The sequence below is a fragment of the Oncorhynchus mykiss genome, chromosome 7 (assembly GCF_013265735.2).
Source record: "Oncorhynchus mykiss isolate Arlee chromosome 7, USDA_OmykA_1.1, whole genome shotgun sequence".
NCBI lineage: Eukaryota > Metazoa > Chordata > Actinopteri > Salmoniformes > Salmonidae > Oncorhynchus > Oncorhynchus mykiss.
Window position 1 is genome coordinate 30,648,110 of NC_048571.1, and position 18,326 is coordinate 30,666,435.

At 45.0% G+C, this 18,326-nt stretch overlaps 1 protein-coding gene across 1 annotated transcript in view; it reads right to left on the bottom strand.

The window, feature by feature from the left end:
- Nucleotides 1-879: 879 nt before the first annotated feature.
- Nucleotides 880-18,326, bottom strand: part of LOC110528941 (RNA-binding protein Raly-like) — a 37,117-nt gene continuing 19,670 nt past the window's right edge. The window contains exons 7-9 of the mRNA XM_036984423.1: nt 11,022-11,152; nt 10,189-10,454; nt 880-940 (exon numbers count right to left, since the gene is read on the bottom strand). Of these exons, the coding sequence (XP_036840318.1) occupies nt 880-940; nt 10,189-10,454; nt 11,022-11,152 (458 nt within the window). The remainder of the gene's footprint in view (nt 941-10,188; nt 10,455-11,021; nt 11,153-18,326) is intronic.

Consider the following 18,326-nt stretch of genomic DNA (forward strand, 5'->3'; position numbering starts at 1 on the left):
CCAAGTACAGCACAGCAATAAATGTCAAGATAACATACAGTAGCATACAGTGTATCTTTGGTTCTCCCACTTCTGATTCATCCATGCAGGTCACCAGGGAGATCATTCAAGATTGACGTCGAAATTGTCCCAAAGACATCAGGAAATGCCTTCAAAACCAGCCACTAGGGGCAACCAAGAGCACTTTTATCATCAAGTAGGCTTGGGTTCTGGCCTCCCGGGTGGCGCAGTGGTTAAGGGCGCTGTACTGCAGCGCCAGCTGTGCCATCAGAGACTCTGGGTTCGCGCCCAGGCTCTGTCGTAACCGGCCGCGACCGGGAGGTCCGTGGGGCGATGCACTACTTGTTAGGGAGGGATTAGTCGATAGGGATGTCCTTGTCTCATTGCGCACCAGCGACTCCTGTGGCGGGCCGGGTGCAGTGCGCGCTAACCAAGGGTGCCAGGTGCATGGTGTTTCCTCCGACACATTGGTGCGGCTAGCTTCCGGGTTGGATGCGCACTGTGTTAAGAAGCAGTGCGGTTGGTTGTGTATCGGAGGACGCATGACTTTCAACCTTCTCTCCCGATCTCTCCCGAGCCCGTACGGGAGTTGTAGCGATGAGACAAGATAGTAGCTACTACAACAATTGGATACCACGAAATTGGGGAGAAAAAGGGGTAAAAAAAATAAAATAATAATATATAAAAAAGTAGGCTTGGGTTTTGTTAGAGTGTTGTGGTGGATGTTTTAACCCTACCTTAACCATTCAGAATGTGTGCCTAAACTTAAATCTTAACTTTGACGTTTGGAGTAACAGAACGATACAGAGTAGTAGGAGCAACAAAAACACTTAGAAATGTGACATTTGGAGAACGTGGATGAACGTCTAATTGTGCAGATTAAACGCTTGTTGAGGTGACAGCTAGCTGCCCCTCCAGCTCACACTCGTTCAGGTAGATCCTGAAAAGACATAAGATGAACACAACATTAACCAAAACGATGAGTAAAGTAGAATTGTGTGAACTTTCTGTAGATAGCTAGGACTGCCACATACTTTATCGAATTGGAGTGCGAAGAAAGCTAACTATGGCCACATGACTTGAAGCATTTATCCTGTCGTCTTCGCCACTGAATTAAATGAATTAAATACCTGGTATTGTCATCAGACCCCTCAATAGTTTGAACACAAGCCCTGGTATTTACAACAAGTAGCTAGCTAGCTAGGCTAATGTTAAAAAAAGTTGTCGCTCAACAGCAAGCAAGAAACCCTGTAGCTAACATTACTGTTTGAACAGTTATAACTTCAATTTCTCCTAAAGTGCGTAGCTAGGTAAAGGCACAGCAAGCAGCAAGCTACTGATCAGTAAAAAAAAGAAATCACATTAGGATGAAATAATCATGATCATTTTAAAGAGAACAGGAATTATATACACCACTGTAGAAGCTTCACTAATTGCCATCTTCCAACTTGTTTTGTTGTTTGCTTGAAGAGATCTGTAACGGGATTCCTCCTGGGAAGGAGAGGCGGACCAAAATGCAGCGTGGTTATAATTCATGGTTCTTTAATAGTGAAACTATACATGAATAAACTACAAAACAAGAAATGTGGCAAAACCGAAACAGCCCTATCTGGTGCAACAAACACAAAGTACTAAGGCCAGGGCGTGACAGTACCCCCCCCCCCCCCCCCACACACACACTCCCGGCCGCACACCTAAACCCACAGGGAGGGTCTGGGTGGGCGTCTGTCCACGGTGGCGACTCTGGCACGGGACGTGGACCCCACTCCAACATAGTCTTAGTCTGCTTACTTAGCGTCCTTTTAGTGGCGACCCTCACCGCCGACCTTGGCCTAGTAACCCTAACAAAGGGCCCACCTGGACTGAGGGGTGCCTCATTACTGAGGAAGCTCAGGCCTGAGGGGTAGCTCAGGCCTGAGAGGTAGCTCAGGACTGAGAGGTAGCTCAGGACTGAGAGGTAGCTCAGGCAGGTTGACGGCTCTGGCGGATCCTGGCTGACTGGCGGATCCTGGCTGACTGGCGGCTATGGCGGATCCTGGCTGACTGGCGGCTCTGGCTGCTCCATGCTGACTGGCGACTCTGGCTGCTCCATGCTGACTGGCGACTCTGGCTGCTCCATGCTGACTGGCAACTCTGGCTGCTCCATGCTGACTGGCGACTCTGGCTGCTCCATGCTGACTGGCGACTCTGGCTGCTCCATGCTGACTGGCGACTCTGGCTGCTCCATGCTGACTGGCGACTCCTGCTGCTCCATGCTGACTGGCGACTCTGGCTGCTCCATGCTGACTGGCGACTCTGGCTGCTCCATGCTGACTGGCGACTCCTGCTGCTCCATGCTGACTGGCGACTCTGGCTGCTCCATGCTGACTGGCGACTCTGGCGGCTCATGACAGACGGGAGACTCTGGCGGCTCATGACAGACGGGAGACTGGCGGCTCATGACAGACGGGAGACTCTGGCGGCTCATGACAGACGGGAGACTCTGGCGGCTCATGACAGACGGGAGACTCTGGCGGCCCATGACAGACGGGAGACTCTGGCGGCTCATGACAGACGGAAGACTCTGGCGGCTCATGACAGACGGGAGGCTCAGGCGGCGCTGGGCAGATGAGCAGCTCAGGCGACGCTGGAGAATAGAAAGGCTCTGGCAGCGCTGGACAGGTGAAGCGTACTGTAGGCCTGGTGCATGGTGCTGGCACTGGTGGTACTGGGCCGAGGACACGCACAGGAAGCCTGGTGCGGGGAGCTGCCACCGGAGGGCTGGTGTGGAGGTGGCACTGGATAGACCGGACTGTGAAAGCGTACTGGAGATCTTGAGAGCAGGGCTGGCACCAACCGCCCTGGCTGGATCTTCACCCTAGCCCGGCAGATGTGGGGAGCTGAGATGTAGCGTACCGGGCTAAGCACGCGTACTTGGGACACAGTGCGTTCCACCGCATAACACGGTGCCTGACCAGTACCACGCCCGCCACGGTTAGCACTGCTAGGAGCACTGTAGCGCTGAGCTGGCACAGGACGTGCAAGGCTAGGGAGGTGCACAGGAGGCCTGGTGCGTGAGGCTGGCACAATCTTCACCAGACGACTAGCACGCACCTCAGGACAAGTATGGAGAGCTGACCCAGGTGCCATCAAATCCCCGACACGCTCCGTCGGGCGAATGCCGTGCCTCATGCACCAACACAGCAACTCCCTCATAACTCTCTCCTCCAATTTCCCCATTAACTCCTTCACGGTCTCTGCTTCGCTCACCTCCAACACCGGCTCTGGTTCTGGTTTCCTCCTCTACCATACCTCCCCTCAACAAGAAAACAAATGTAGCTGTAGTCACCGGTATCTTTCCTAACTGTTATACTTTTTTATAAAACCTAGGCTGAAAAAAAATATCTACATTATAGACACTAAATCTGTAGCTATGAAGCTCAGCTAAAGAAACGTAGGGTTACATGCATAAATCCGGTTCTATGAGAATATGATTGAGATGTCTCACTACGGGATTCGTTTAGCAGATCACTGACAGCTCGAAGAACCAATCACACAACGTCTGTTGTTGACAGACCGGTTGAGGAGCGAATGAGTTGAGCCCCTCTCCTCCTTATAAGGCGTCACTCAAGCGTGCCTCTTCCTTGCTCTTGCGAGCAGGGAATTGCGGTGAGACATCTCACTCATATTCTGATAAAACCAGGGTTAAGCAAGTAACCCTACATTTTATTTCAAATACTTGTTTCAATGTCTAACTAGGGTATATGGCCATTACCTAGGAGAATCCCAGGGAAAACTGTAGGCACGAATGACAGGGCGCGCAGTCCACTTACTCTCTTTGCAGGCATAAGGGCAGACGGTACAGCATTGTGTTGTGTTTGAGACAAAGTCAAGACCGAGACCAGAAGAATGCAAGTCCAATTCAAGAACATGAGTGTAATTTGGTCAAATCACCACCATAATAAAGTTCAAAATGTCCAGTATTTCTGTGTTCATATTTCAGAACAGATGGATTCTTCAGACACTCTAATAGTGAAAAAATGCATGCTAAGGGAAAATAGAGGCACTCAACAAATTATTACTAACCCAAAACACAACGCCTTCAAAGAAGGGCTAAGTAGTCATACAATTATGATTGTAATAATGCTAATTATATTATTATTTTCAAAGATCTGATTTAATCTCGTCAGTTTTTGTTGGAAAGGAAAGGGTTAACACTGAAGAGAAAAAAGAACCAATCAGGATTTGGCTAGGAGATAAATCTAGCTAGCCACTGGCTAGGCCATCAGAAGCTAGATAAAGGCATCTGCCATTCAACTGTATTAGGGCAAAATGTTGGAGTGACAGTTGAATCAACCAATTACATTGACTTATTGAGTGGGAACGTTTTTACAAAAATGTATGGAAACGTCTGCCTTCCTGAAGACAAACAGGTCAATGCGCAATAGCGAGCAGTAGTTTTCCCACTGTCCAGCTAGCATGCTTTTGTTGTCGGGTAGTTTGCAGTGGCTGCAGCAGGTTTTGTCAAAGATAATGTTGTTGCTAATTTGCTAAATTCTCCCTTTTCAAGAATAACTTTCAACAGGAATTTACGTTTCAAATTTTCATCATCATCTGGTGAGTGGAACTGTGTTTTTTTTACAGTAGCGCGCTTGCTGTTTTTAGCCATCTCTTTTAAAATAACTTGTGTGTGAAACATTGCTGTGAGTTTCACTTGAAATGCAACATGACATCTTATTACAATCTGTTCATAAACAGTGCATTCGGAAAGTATTCAGACCACTTCCCTTTTTCCACAATTTGTTTCGTTACAGACTTATTCTAAATGGATTAAATGAAATGTTTTCCTCGCCAAATCGACAATTTGCCACAATGACAAAGCAAAAATGTTTAAAAAATAATTCTGACAAGCGACCACTTAGATATGGTCATTTTCACATTTTCATAAATTCTTAGAATGTTTGGTAATTACGTAGGTATTTGCATTTGGACAATTAATAGACACTGCAGTAAATAAAACTGAATAAAAACATCTGTTTTGTCCAGGACAGACTGGTGCACTATAGTGAATCAGAGCTAAAGTACACCTTTATACAAATAAGCCATTTGCCACACGGACCTGCCATCATTCACTATGAACTGGACTGTGTGTTTACAGGCAGTTGCAACATCACAACTTCAGATCATTGGAATGCAAAAGCCATGTAAAACACCACAGCAGTCCTCTTACATTTGGGAACTTTACAATCCTATTGATCAAACAACCATGAAAAAGGTAGGCTCTCTCTCCCTCAGTTATGCACATCAACAACAACAAGATCAACAACTAATGCTAGCCAGAGCAAGATGAGCTAAAATCGAATGAAGGAACATTAGATAAATCCTGTCAAACTTTTTCAGCTAGTAGGCCGTCAAAATTGCACTGATAAACGATGGGGAATTGTAATCTCCTCTTCCTTCTGCAGCTCGTCTGCCAATGCATGCTTGTCCCAACCAAGCACTCCAGCTAACTAGCTAAAATTGGCTAGCTTGATAGCTAGCTACTTCCAGACACAAATGACAGAACACCTCACTCTGACCATTTTACTCACCGTAAGTTGCAGAGCTGGTTAGGCTGTTTACAGTACATGTTATGTAGGGCGTTCTTGACTAACTATCACTTTAACATTTACTGACACCAGTCATATTCAGCAGGTGTTGCACGTTCATTAATTCATCAGTTCTGCACTCTGGCACTCTCAGACGAGAGTGCTCTGATATCGGAGTAGATAGGCAGAGTGAATTTGCAAACACAAGAGATTTGCTAACTGTATAACAGTCGTTGAAGTTATTACCTGCTAACCAAATGACACCTGCACCGCTAGCTGTGTATAACCCCTGAAAAACAATGAGGGAAAAAGTCAGTCACTCACCCACTCTAATGGCATGACATCCTCCTAGCAGCTACCTATTTTGCTAACTTTAGGCTCTGTGTTTTTAGCTTGCTACATAAATAGATATGCTAGCCTATTAGCCATGCTATGACTGACTTGTGATCATTGCCCTTGCTAGTTTGATTGTATTGACATTCCCAGCCTTAGTTGTATTCATCCATTTTTATCCAGAATATTGAGTCTGTCACGCCCTGACCTTTGAGTTCCTTATTATTTTCTATGTTTGGTTAGGTCAGGGTGTGACTCGGGTGGGAAAGTCTATGTTTTCTATTTCTTTGTTGTCCAGACCTCCAGACTTCCAGTACGCCTCCATGTCCCAGTATATCCTGCACCGAGTCTACACACTATGCCTCCAGTGCGCCTTCTTAGCCCAGTGCGTCCTGTGCCAGCTCTCCACACTCACCGAGCTAAAGTGGGTATCCAGCCAGGACGCGTTGTGTCATCTCCACGTACCAGGCTTCCAGTACGTCTCCTCAGTCCGTTGAGACCTGTTCCGGCTCCACGTACGAAGCCTCCAGTGATGATCCATAATCCGAAGCCTCCAGTGATGATCCATGGCACGAAGCCTCCAGTGATAATCCATGGCATGAAGCCTCCAGTGATGATCCATGGCCCGGAGCCTCCAGTGATGATCCATGGCACGAAGCCTCCAGTGATGATCCATGGCCCGGAGCCTGTAGTGATGATCCATGGCACGAAGCCTCCAGTAACGATCCATGGCCTGGAGACTGTAGTGACGATCCATGGCACGGAGCCTGCAGTAACGGTCCCTGGCACGGAGCCTCCAGCGACGATCTACGATGTAGATTCTACGTTCCGGAGGCCCTGGCAACAATCCCTGCACCAGAGGCGCCACCGAAGTGGGAGGAGCCTAACGCGGAGTGGGGCCTGCGTCCTGCACTGGAGCCTTCACCGAGAGTAGATGCCCACCCGGACCCTCCCCTATAGGTTCAGGTTTGAGGCTTCAGGTCTGCACCTTTGGGGGGGACCTTAGAGTTCCTTATTATTTTCTATGTGTGGTTAGGTCAGGGTGTGACTAGGGTGGGAAATCTATGTTTTCTATTTCTTTGTTTTTGGCTGTGTGTTGTTTCCCAATCAGAGGCAGCTGTTTATCGTTGTTTCTGATTGGGGATCACATATAAGTTGTAATTTTCCTTTTGGGTTTTGTGGGATCTTGTTTTCTGTTTAGTGTCTCTGCCTGACAGAACTGTGAGTTTTTACGTTTGTTATTTTGTTTGAGTGTTTTTTTAAATAAAATAATCGTGAACACTTTCCACGCTGCACTCTTCCTGCCACCAACGAGAGCCGTAACAGAGTCATTGAAACGAAAACAGTGCATCCCGAATGTTGGCAGCAAGCAATGTACCTGGCTAGCTGTGATTTAGAACCTCATAGCAATATTTTTTGGACTACCAAGAAATGTATTGGTGAATTATATTAATCATGCATTGAACTGCATCCATCTATTCTGCCAACAATGCCTTAGCACAACTCATGGAACATTGAGTCAAATATATATTATTTTTAATACCTTTTACAGACAATCACGGATTACAAAAAGAAAACCGTCCCCGTCGCGGACATCGACATCTTGATTCCAGAGAAATGAAACAACTTATTTTCGCGCTTTGTGGACTCTCCTTCTCCGTGGCCGTGGTGAGTAAAACATTTAAAAGTGTTAACCCTCGCAGGGGTGCCGGCCCAGACGGCCTCCCTAGCCGCGTCCTTAGAGCATGCGCAGACCAGCTGGCTGGTGTGTTTACAGACATATTCAATCAATCCCTATCCCAGTCTGCTGTCCCCACATGCTTCAAGATGGCCACCATTGTTCCTGTTCCCAAGAAAGGTAAGGTAACTGAACTAAATGACTATCGCCCCGTAGCACTCACTTCTGTCATCATGAAGTGCTTTGAGAGACTAGTCAAGGATCATATCACCTGTCACCCTAGACCCACTTCAATTTGCTTACAGCCCCAATAGGTCCACAGGTGATTTAAATTGTTAATTTTTGTATTTATTTTTTTAACTTTATTTAACTAGGCAAGTCAGTTAACTTCTTGACGCTACCCATCCCTGTCGCGGGATCATTTTCGTCAGCAACCGCTGAATAGCATAGCGCAACGGTCAAATAATATTACAAAAAAATATACATATTCATGAAATCACAAGTGCAATATTGCAAAACACTGCTTAGCCTTTTGTTAATCCACCTGTCGTCTCAGATTTTGAAATGATGCTTTACAGCGAAAGCAATCCAAGCATTTGTGTAAGTTTATCGATAGCCTAGCATAGCATTATGTACACTTAGCATCAGGAAGCTTGGTCACGAAAATCAGAAAAGCAATCAAATGAACCGTTTACCTTTGATGATCTTCGGATGTTTTCACTCACAAGACTACCAGTTACACAACAAATGTTCCTTTTGTTCCATAAAGATGATTTTTATACCCAAAATACCTCCATTTGTTTGTCTCGTTATGTTCAGAAATCCACAGGAAAGAGCGGTCACAACAACGCAGACGGAAATTCCAAATAGTCTTCATAATGTCCATAGAAACATGTCAAACGTTTTTTTTATAATCATTCTTCAGGTAGTTTTTAAAATATATATTCAATAATATATCAACCGAGTGTGTAGGTTTTTCAATAACAGCGGGAGGAACAATGGCGGCTTTACTCTGTAGCGCAAAAACTCACTCTGAGAGCCCTCACCTATCCACTTACGCAATGTGATCTTTCACGCTCATTTTTCAAAATAAAAGCCTGAAACTATGTCTAAAGACGGTTGACACCGTCTATGTTATGTTCTCCTACATTCAATTTGTGTTTCCGTTCAAATTATATCAATAATATGCATATCCTTGCTTCAGGTCCTGAGCTACAGGCAGTTAGATTTGGGTATGTCATTTTAGGGCCTGTTCCTTAAGAGATTTTTAAATAGCCACCACTAGCACAGAGAGGTGGCTGCCTACCTACAGACTTGATATCATTTGTCACTTTAATAAATGGAACACTAGTCACTTTAATAATGCCACTTTAATAATGTTTACACATCTCGCATTACTCATCTCATATGTATATAACGTATCCTTTACTATCTATTCTTTACCCTCTATTGCATCTTAGCCGCTCTGTCACGGCTCATCCATATATTTTATACTTTTTTTATTCCTTTCCCATTCCTTTACTAGATTGTGTGTGTTAGGTTTTGTTGTGGAATTGTTAGATATGAGGTTTTGTTGTGGAATTGTTACCTGTTAGATACTGCTGCACTGTCGGATCTAGAAGCATAAGCATTTCACGACACTCACAATAACATCTGCTAACCATGTGTATGTGAACAATAACATTTGATTTGAAGTTGGTTTTGTAGAATAAATTGATATGAGTCTGTTTGTTTGATATCTGAAAAGTAGTTAAAATGCTGTCAGTTCCACTTTAAACTTTAGGTCACCGGTTACTTTGTGTGCTAAACGTGAAATGTTTTTGCAATGGGAAGTATAGTTGAACATTGATTGGGAAATGCTTAGTTGTTATGTTTTTGTATTCCTATGATTGGGACCTATTGGCTTATTATGTTCAAGTTTATGGACTACTTGTCCTTTAACATCATGCTGTATGGGACTGCTATCTTTCCATCGGTTCTATGCAGTGATGTCTAGAGAAGTGGGTATACTGTAATTTTGCTCAATAAGTTCCCAAACGGTGTGTTGCAGCCGGCTGCGACCGGGTTACCCGAGGCGGTGCACAATTGGACCAGCGTCGTCCAGGTTAGGGGAGGGTTTAGCCGGGATGTCCTTGTCCCAATCGCTCTCTAGTGACTCCTGTGGCGGGCCAGGCGCATGCACGCTGACTTCGGTGGCCAGTTGTACAGTGTTTCCTCAGACACATTGGTGTGGCTGGCTTCGGGGTTAAGCGAGCAGTGTGTCAATAAGCAGTGCGGCTTGGCAGGGTCTTTTTTCGGAGGACACATGGCTCTCGACCTTCGCCTCTCCCGAGTCAGTGTGGGAGCTGCTGTGATAGGACAAGACTAACTACCAAATGGACATCACGAAAAAGGGGTAAAAAGTAAAATATATCAAAATAAGTTCCCAAATGGCCCGTGCAGTGAAGGAAAGGCACTCTATGTGAAAAATCATTTTTCAAAATCTGGTTTGCATACCCATTGTTGCCTTAGTTAGCATTTACTGGTAGATATCATCAATGCATAAAAATCTCAGATACAGACCATTTAAGGAAGGATCTGTGTAGTTCATACCACTTCTCAAAAACGCACCACTTGTTTCCATAAAGTGAGCATGTAAAGGGGTCCATGTCAATGATCTTGAGTGTCAGGTCTGTCACATTCCTCCTCTCACAGGCCATGCCCAGATGGCCATGGCTACTGGGAGAGGGTGGCAAATCACCAGGTACACTTGTGTCAGAAGATCCCTGCGTAAGGGTAGCTGCCAGGAACTGGTAGGAAAGCAGGGAAGTGATCTCTGCCAACCAGCCTCCCTGGTCAGCCAGGGGCTCGAAGATGAGGGATAAGCTTGTTAGTTGCTAGGCATACGGGGAAAAAATCATAGGCCATCACCGTTGACAGGGAGTACCCGCGGCGCAGGGGGGCAGAGCGTGTCTCCTAGTTAATTGGGATACCTCGTAATGTGTCCGAGAAATGTGAGCATAGTGTTTTTCTTGCAAAACATGCTTGATCCTCTTGGACCAAGCATGTCACCGAGCAGGGCTTTGCGCGAGAAAGCAGCTGACGGAACCAGTTGGAGGCAAAATGCCCCAAGGCATAGGAAGAGGGCCATGAAGGATGGCAAACTTGTCATCCTGCTCCTCATGTCAGAAGAGACTAGAGGGAGAGCGGACATGCTGACTTTTGTGTGTTTTTTGTGCAGACGTGCCTCCGCGAGGCGGAGAAGAATGGCTCACCTTAAACCAGAGAGAGCATGTTGGGCAAGGAAACCGTAGGCTTTGCACCCTATCCTCCTCTACCGCTTAGGTCAAGGCTGTAGGTTGGCTGAGCCTTCTACCCCAAGAGGGGTCGGGAGGGCAGAACATTGCTGCGGCTGCAGAAAAATATGTTTTTCCTCCAGGTCTGCCCTGGTTCAGGGCCCTAACCTGGGTATCGGCAGTTTGCTGCGTTGTCTGGGGTTTAGGTCCCCTAAAGCCAGCATGTTGCCCCCTCACCACTGTGAAGCTGGAATGATTATCTGCAGAAACCAACGGGCTACCCTTTACAGGGCCTGGGTCTGTGGGGCAGACAGAAGTTTAAGGCTTACGCTGTGTGCACACAGCTTGCGTCAACACGTTGTCGTATGGTAAATTTTACGCAATTGTCTCAATCCATGCTCCGCATCTTCACAGTCAAGATAACACAAAAACATAAAGAATAATTTTGTCCGTGTACCCTGCGATATTCAATACAACTTCTGATGTATACCATGAACAGAATTCCACAAATGCAGCATTGGTAATTTGCTGCAGCACACGTTAAGATGCCAAATTGGTTAATAGGCGATAAAATTAAGAATTAAGATAGGCCACATTTCTAGCTAGCTAACGTTAGCTTGCCATGATGCCAAGTCTAGCTAGCCACAAGTTATGGTGTGTGTGTGTGTGTGTGTGTGTGTGTATGTGAAAAATGGAGAGAGAAGTGCTTAAGGTAATTCATTTTTTTGGTCACTTTGTAGAAGATTAAACATTTAGTAACCAAATACAGATACCTAAAGGAGAAAAGGCAGAGAAGCAAAGAAAGAGGACTGGGGCTGCAGCTAGCAACCACTGTTCTTGCCGTTTCTTCCCAATCATATCATTCATTCATTGACCCATTTGTAAAATCACATCCCACAAGTGGGAATATGATAGCCAGGTGCAGGGTCAAGACAGGACAGGAAGAGGGAGAGGAAGATGTTGGTATATGTTGTATGATGTATATGTTGTTTAATTGTTAGATATTACTTGTTAGATATTACTGCACTGGCGGAGCTAGAAACAAGCATTTTGCGACAACCGCAATAACATCTGCTAAACACTTGTATGTGACCAATACAGTTTGATTTGATGAGAACAACCAGCTAGAAGAGGACAGGGGAACGCTTGAGGTTGCTGTCTGGGAAGAGCCTAAGTCCACAGGAGGACATCCTGATGCCGACCCTGAGCACCACTCAAGCTACCAGACATCTGAAGCAAAGCACCTTTCAAGTCACCCACCACCCTAGACCCCATACCCGGAAACACCTTTCAGACACCTCTGACGTCACTCCTTTCCAGCATCGCATCCTGACTGAATCGAAGCAGATAACTTGTTCGTTCAACCACCAGCTCCACTTACTGCACTGTCACTCAAAAAAAAAAAAACATTGTCCAACTCACCAGATGCTCTATGATGCAGCATTTAATTGTACATTTTATACATTGACACACACGAATATCATTATTATTCTCAAATGTAAAGTGGTGTTGTTGCAAAATCGGCAGTGTATCAAATACTTGTTCTCCCCACTGTATATATATTTTACACTACCTTTCAAAAGTTTTGAAAAAAAATCAATTGTTTTGTCCATTACCATAACATCAATTTGATCAGAAATACGGTGCAGACATTGTTAATGTTGTAAATGACTATTGTACCTGGAAACCCCCCCACATAATAGTGAAATTGGTTGGGCGCCTGTAAAAGTGTTGCCATTTCTTCCAACGCCATTTTACCTACCAATCCCTCCTGTCTCCCTGTAGCGCTGTCTTAGGCGTCTCACAGTACGGATATTGCAATTTATTGCCTTGGCTACATCTGCAGTTCTCATGCCTCCTTGCAGCATGTCTAAGGCACGCTCATGCAGAAGAGCAGGGACCCTGCTCATCTTTCTTTTGGTGTTTTCAGAGTCAGTAGAAAGGCCTTTTTTGTGTCTTACGTTTTCATAACTGTGACCTTAATTGCCTACCGTCTGTAAGCTGTTAGTGTCTTAACGATTGTTCCACAGGTGCATGTTCATTAATTGTTTATGGTTCATTGAACAAGCATGGGGAAACAGTGTTTAAACCCTTTACAATGAAGATCTGTGAAGTTATTTAGATTTTTTAAAATGATCTCTTAAAGACAGGGTCCTGAAAAAGGGCTGTTTCTATTTTTGCTGAGATATATACACACATTTTCCTTGCGTGCATGCGCCCGACCCACCACAAGTAGTCGCTAGAGCACGATGGGTCAAGGATATCCAGGCGGGCCAAACCCTCACGTAACCCGGACGACGCTGTGCCAATTATGCTCCGCCCTCATGGTTCTCCCAGTTGGCTGCGACACAGCCTGGGGTCGAACCCAGATCTGTAGTGACGCCTCTAGCGCTGCGATGCAGTGCCTTAGACCACTGCACCAATCGGGAGTCCAACAAACAAAATGTGGAAAAAGTCAAGGCGTGTGAATACATGTGTGAAGGAATTGTGTATTTACACATTAGGAACACCTGCTCTTTCCATGACATAGACTGACCAGGTGAATCCAGGTTAAAGCTATAATCTCTTATTGATTGAATCCATTTTAAATCAGTGTAGATGAAGGGGAGGATACAGGTTACAGAAGGATGTTTTTTTGTCTTGAGCCAAATCGGAATTTGTGCCATTCAGAGGGTGAATGGGCAAGACAAAATATTTATGTGCATTTGAATGGGATATGGTAGTATTTTATTTAACTAAGTAGTAGGTGCAAGGAGCACTGTTTTTTGTCAAGAACTTCAATGCTGCTGGGTTTCTGTGTGTATAAAGAATGGTTCACCACCCAAAGGACATCAAACCAATTTGACACAACTGCGGGAAGCATTGGAGTCAACATGGGCCAGCATCTCTGTAGAACACTCAAAACCTTGTAGAGTCCATGCCCGACAAAATTGAGGCTGTACTGAGGGCAAAAAGGTTTTTCAAAACATTAAGAATCCTGCCCTACACACTATACACGGGTGGAGATCTGATATGATATAATTGGTATAAGGATTATGGTGGAACTTCCATCTAGGGGGACAAGGTGAACCTATTATCATATTGCTTACACCTGTCAAATCGTCCACAAGTTCATAGGGTATATAGACATGCAATCTTCATAGACAAACATTGGCAGTAGAATGGCCTTACTGAAGAGCTCAGTGACATTCAACGTGGCACCGTCATTGGGCGCCACCTTTCCAACAAGTCAGTTTGACAAATTTCTGCCCTGCTAGAGCTGCCCCGGTTAACTGTAACTGCTGTTATTGTGAAGTGGAAACGTCTAGGAGCAACAATGGCTCAGTCGTGAAGTGGTAGGATACACAAGCTCACAGAACGGGACCGCCGATTGCTGAAGCATGTAAGCGTGTACAAATCGTCTGTCCTTGGTTGCAACACTCACTACAGAGTTCCAAACTGCCTCTGGAAGCAACGTCAGCACAATAACTGTTCGTTGGGAGCTTAATGAAATGGGTTTCCATGGTTGAGCAGCCGCACACAAGCCTAAGATCACCATGCGCAATGTGTCGGCTGGAGTGGCGACAGTTTGGGGAAGGCCCTTTCCTGTTTCAGCATGACAATGCCCCTGTGCACCAAGGGGGGTCCTTACAGAAATGGTTTGTCAAGATCGGTGTGGAAGAACTTGACTGCAGTGCAAAGAGCCCTGATTTCAACCCAATCGAAAACCTTTGGAATGAATTGGAATGCCGACAGCGAACCAGGCCTAATCGGCCAAAATCAGTGCCTGACCTCACTAATTATTTTGTGGCTGAATGGAAGCAAGTCCCCACAGCAATGTTCCAACATCTAGTGGAAAGCCTTCCCAGAAGAGTGGAGACTGTTATAGCAGCAAAGGGGGACCAACTCCATATTAATGCCCATTATTTTGGAATTAGTTGTTTGATGAGCAGCTGTCCACATACTTTTGGTCATGTGGGGTAGTTAGCTGCCACGTCATGTTCTTGTCAAACTGTCAACAGAGTAGCTAGCAAGCAACAACACATGCCAAATAAAAGTATAAAAAAACACTTGAGTGCATATAAATCAGATTTGACCGTTCAGAGACAAGTCGCATTCCCAGGAATCAGGTTTGTAACTTATTTAAAACCACCTACAAAGGTGGTAATATCCGATTCCATGTACTTTTTGGCTGTTCTGACTGCAGGAAAAGAACAGATTCCAATCGGATATGCAATTATTTTTTTTTTCAGTCACTTTAAACTGCCAAGTCACTATTTCAGGGCCAGGGTGTTCTCTGCCTCCCTCTGTGTTTCTCTTTTTGTCTGTCCTAGTTAACAGGTTGTTAGACTTGGCCTTAGCTGGTGAAACCTGGAAGGAAACACACACACTTACTTTTTCTCTGAGAATCTTTGTTTACAGGATCTTTGTTTACCTGGCTCTACATCTCTGAAACAACACACTCCCAATGCTATTGTGTATATTTATGCATTTAGATTCTCTACTCTATTAAACTTTTAAATGGATGATTTTGTCTGATTTAATTTCCATGATCTAGATCCATCAAACTCATCTCTGGACCTTGAAGCCAGTTCCACTGCATTTTTTCATTGTTTCCTACTAACCAGGGACGTACAAAAACTGGAAAATATACTAGTGAAACTGTCACTCTGTTTATTCTCAAATTAAAACACTGTATACATGGGGCTACAACATAATGGATGCAGCCATAACAGGTGATGAATAAATTGTGTGTGATTTTTTGGAAATGGTGTAGGAATTCATACCCAGTCTCTCTTATACATATTTGTCTTTCACCTGAGTCGTGAAGTGTAATAACACTTCAATGACAGGTAATATAGCCTACAGCAGTGCTTCCAAACCCTCTCAGGGACCACCAGGAATGTCACATTTTTTGCATCCGTAAACTGGCACACCTGATTCAATTAGTCAACTATCACCAAGCCCTTCCTTGACTAATTGTCAGTTCAGTGCTTCAACAAATATGTTAAATGTCTGGTGGTACCCAAGGAGAGGGTTGGAAAGCAATGCCCTACAGTGTAATCTAAATGTCCTTTCATAGTAGTGTTATTGTAAGTCTTTAAAATCAGTTGTGGTAATTTTTTTGATGTCTTATTTTTTCACCCGAGTAGGTTGCTTTTTTTTTTATGCAACCCCCCCCCCCCCCCCCAACAAAACTGAAATATCACACCTACATAAGTATTCATACCCTTTACTCAGTACTTTGTTGAAGCACCCTTGCCAGCAATTACTGCCTTGAATCGTCTTCGGTATGACACAAGCTTGGCACACGTGTTGTTGGGGAGTTTCTCCCATTCTTCTCTACAGATACTCTCAAGCTCTGTCAGGTTGGATGGGGAGCGTTGCTGCACAGCTATTTTCAGGTCTCTCCAGAGATGTTAGATCGGGATCAAGTCCGGACTCTGGCTGGGCCACTCAAGGACATTCAGAAACTTGTCCCAAAGCCACTCCTGTGTTGTCTTGGCTGTGTGCTTAGGGTCGTTGTCCTGTTGGAAGGTGAACCTTTGCCCCAGTTGGAGGTCCTGAGTGCTCTGGAGCAGGTTTTCATCAAGGATCTCTCTGTACTTTGCTCCGTTCATCTTTCCCTCAAACCTAACTAGTCTCCCAGTCCCTGCCGCTGAAAAACATCCCCACAGCATGATGCTGCCACCACAATACTTAATCGTAGGGATGCTGCCAGGTTTCCTCCAGACGTGATGCTTGGCATTCAGGCCAAAGAGTTTTATCTTGGTTTCATCAGACCAGAGAATCTTGTTTCTCATGGTCTGAGAGTCTTTAGGTGCCTTTTGGTAAACTCCTAGCTGGCTGTCATGTGCCTTTTTACTGAGGAGTGGCTTTCGTCTGGCCACTCTATCATAAAGGCCTGATTGGTTGAGAGCTGCAGAGATAGTTGTCCTTCAGGAAGGTTCTCCCATCTCCACAGAGGAACTCTGGAGCTCTGTCAGAGTGACCATCGGGTTCTTGGTCACCTCCCTGACCAAGACCCTTCTCCCCCGAGTGACTCAGTTTGGCTGGGTGGCCAGCTCTAGGAAGAGTCTTGGTGGTTCCACACTACTTCCATTTAAGAATGGGGAACTTGGGGAACTTGAATGGGGTCCCGAGTGGCGCAGCAGTCTAAGGCACTGCATCTCAGTGCAAGAGGCAGTCCCTGGTCCCTGGTCCCCACAGTCCCTGGTTCAGATCCAGGCTGTATCACATCCGGCCTTGATTGGGAGTCCCACAGGGCGGCACTCAATTGGCCCAGCGTTGTCCAGATTTGGCCAGGGTAGGCCATCATCGTAAATAATATTTTTTTTCTTAACTGACTTGCCTTGTTAAATAAAAGGTAAAAAAATATATATAATATATCATAATAATAATAATATAAAAAATGGAGCAGACATTTTTTGGTACCCTTCCCCCCTCGACACAATCCTGTCTCGGACAATTCCTTCAACCTCATGGCTTGGTTTTTGCTCTGACATGCACTGTCAACTGTGGGACCTTATATACAGGTGTGTTCCTTTCCAAATCATGTCCAATCAATTGAATTTACCACAAGTGGACTCAAATCCAGTTGTCGAAACGTCAGGGACGATCAATGGAAACAGGATGCACCTTAGCTCAATTTCGAGTCTCATAGCAAAGGATCTGAATGTACTTATGTAAATATGGTATGTTTATTTTTTGAATACATTTACAAAAATGTAAATGTAACGTAGTAAAATGTGGAAAAAGTCAAGGGGTCTGAATAATAGTACAGCAGATGAGTCGCAGATTGAATTCCATTGAAATGAATGGACTTCCACCAGAACACATAAAGTTTACTAAAAGCTGTGTGCATGCTGTGTTAGCCTTCTGTTTTACGCATGTTACACTTCTGCCGCATGGCGGCGACTTTTGGCGAGTGGTCGTTGGCTATTGATAATACAACCCAGTAGAAAATGGGGGATTTCATAGCAAACTGAAGTTTGTATCCCCTTGTAATAGTAGACAGCACTTAGGCAGTAACTGTGAAAGCGTGTTAATTCTCTGCTATGAGAAAGAACTGGTGATTTGCGCTCACCTGAGGTAGTGTGGTGGCACCCTCTGGTGGCGTCAGAGAGCCATTTTTATCGAATTAACATGGCCCTGTGCCCCTAGTTTCAAGGGGACAAAGAGTGATATATACTGAACAGAAATATAAATGTAACATGTAAAGTGTTGGTTTCATGAGCTGAAATAAAAGATGCCAGAATTCTATACGCACAAAAAGCTTCTCAAATCTTGTGCACAAATTTGTTTACATCCCTGTTAGTGAGCATTTCTCCTTTGCCGAGATAATCCATAATCCAGGTGTGGCATATCAAGAAGCTGATTAAACAGCACAATCATTACACAGGGGCACCTTGTGCTAGGGACAATAAAAGGCCACTAAAATGTGCAGTTGTCGCACAATACAATGCCACAGATGTCTCAAGTTTCGAGGGAGCG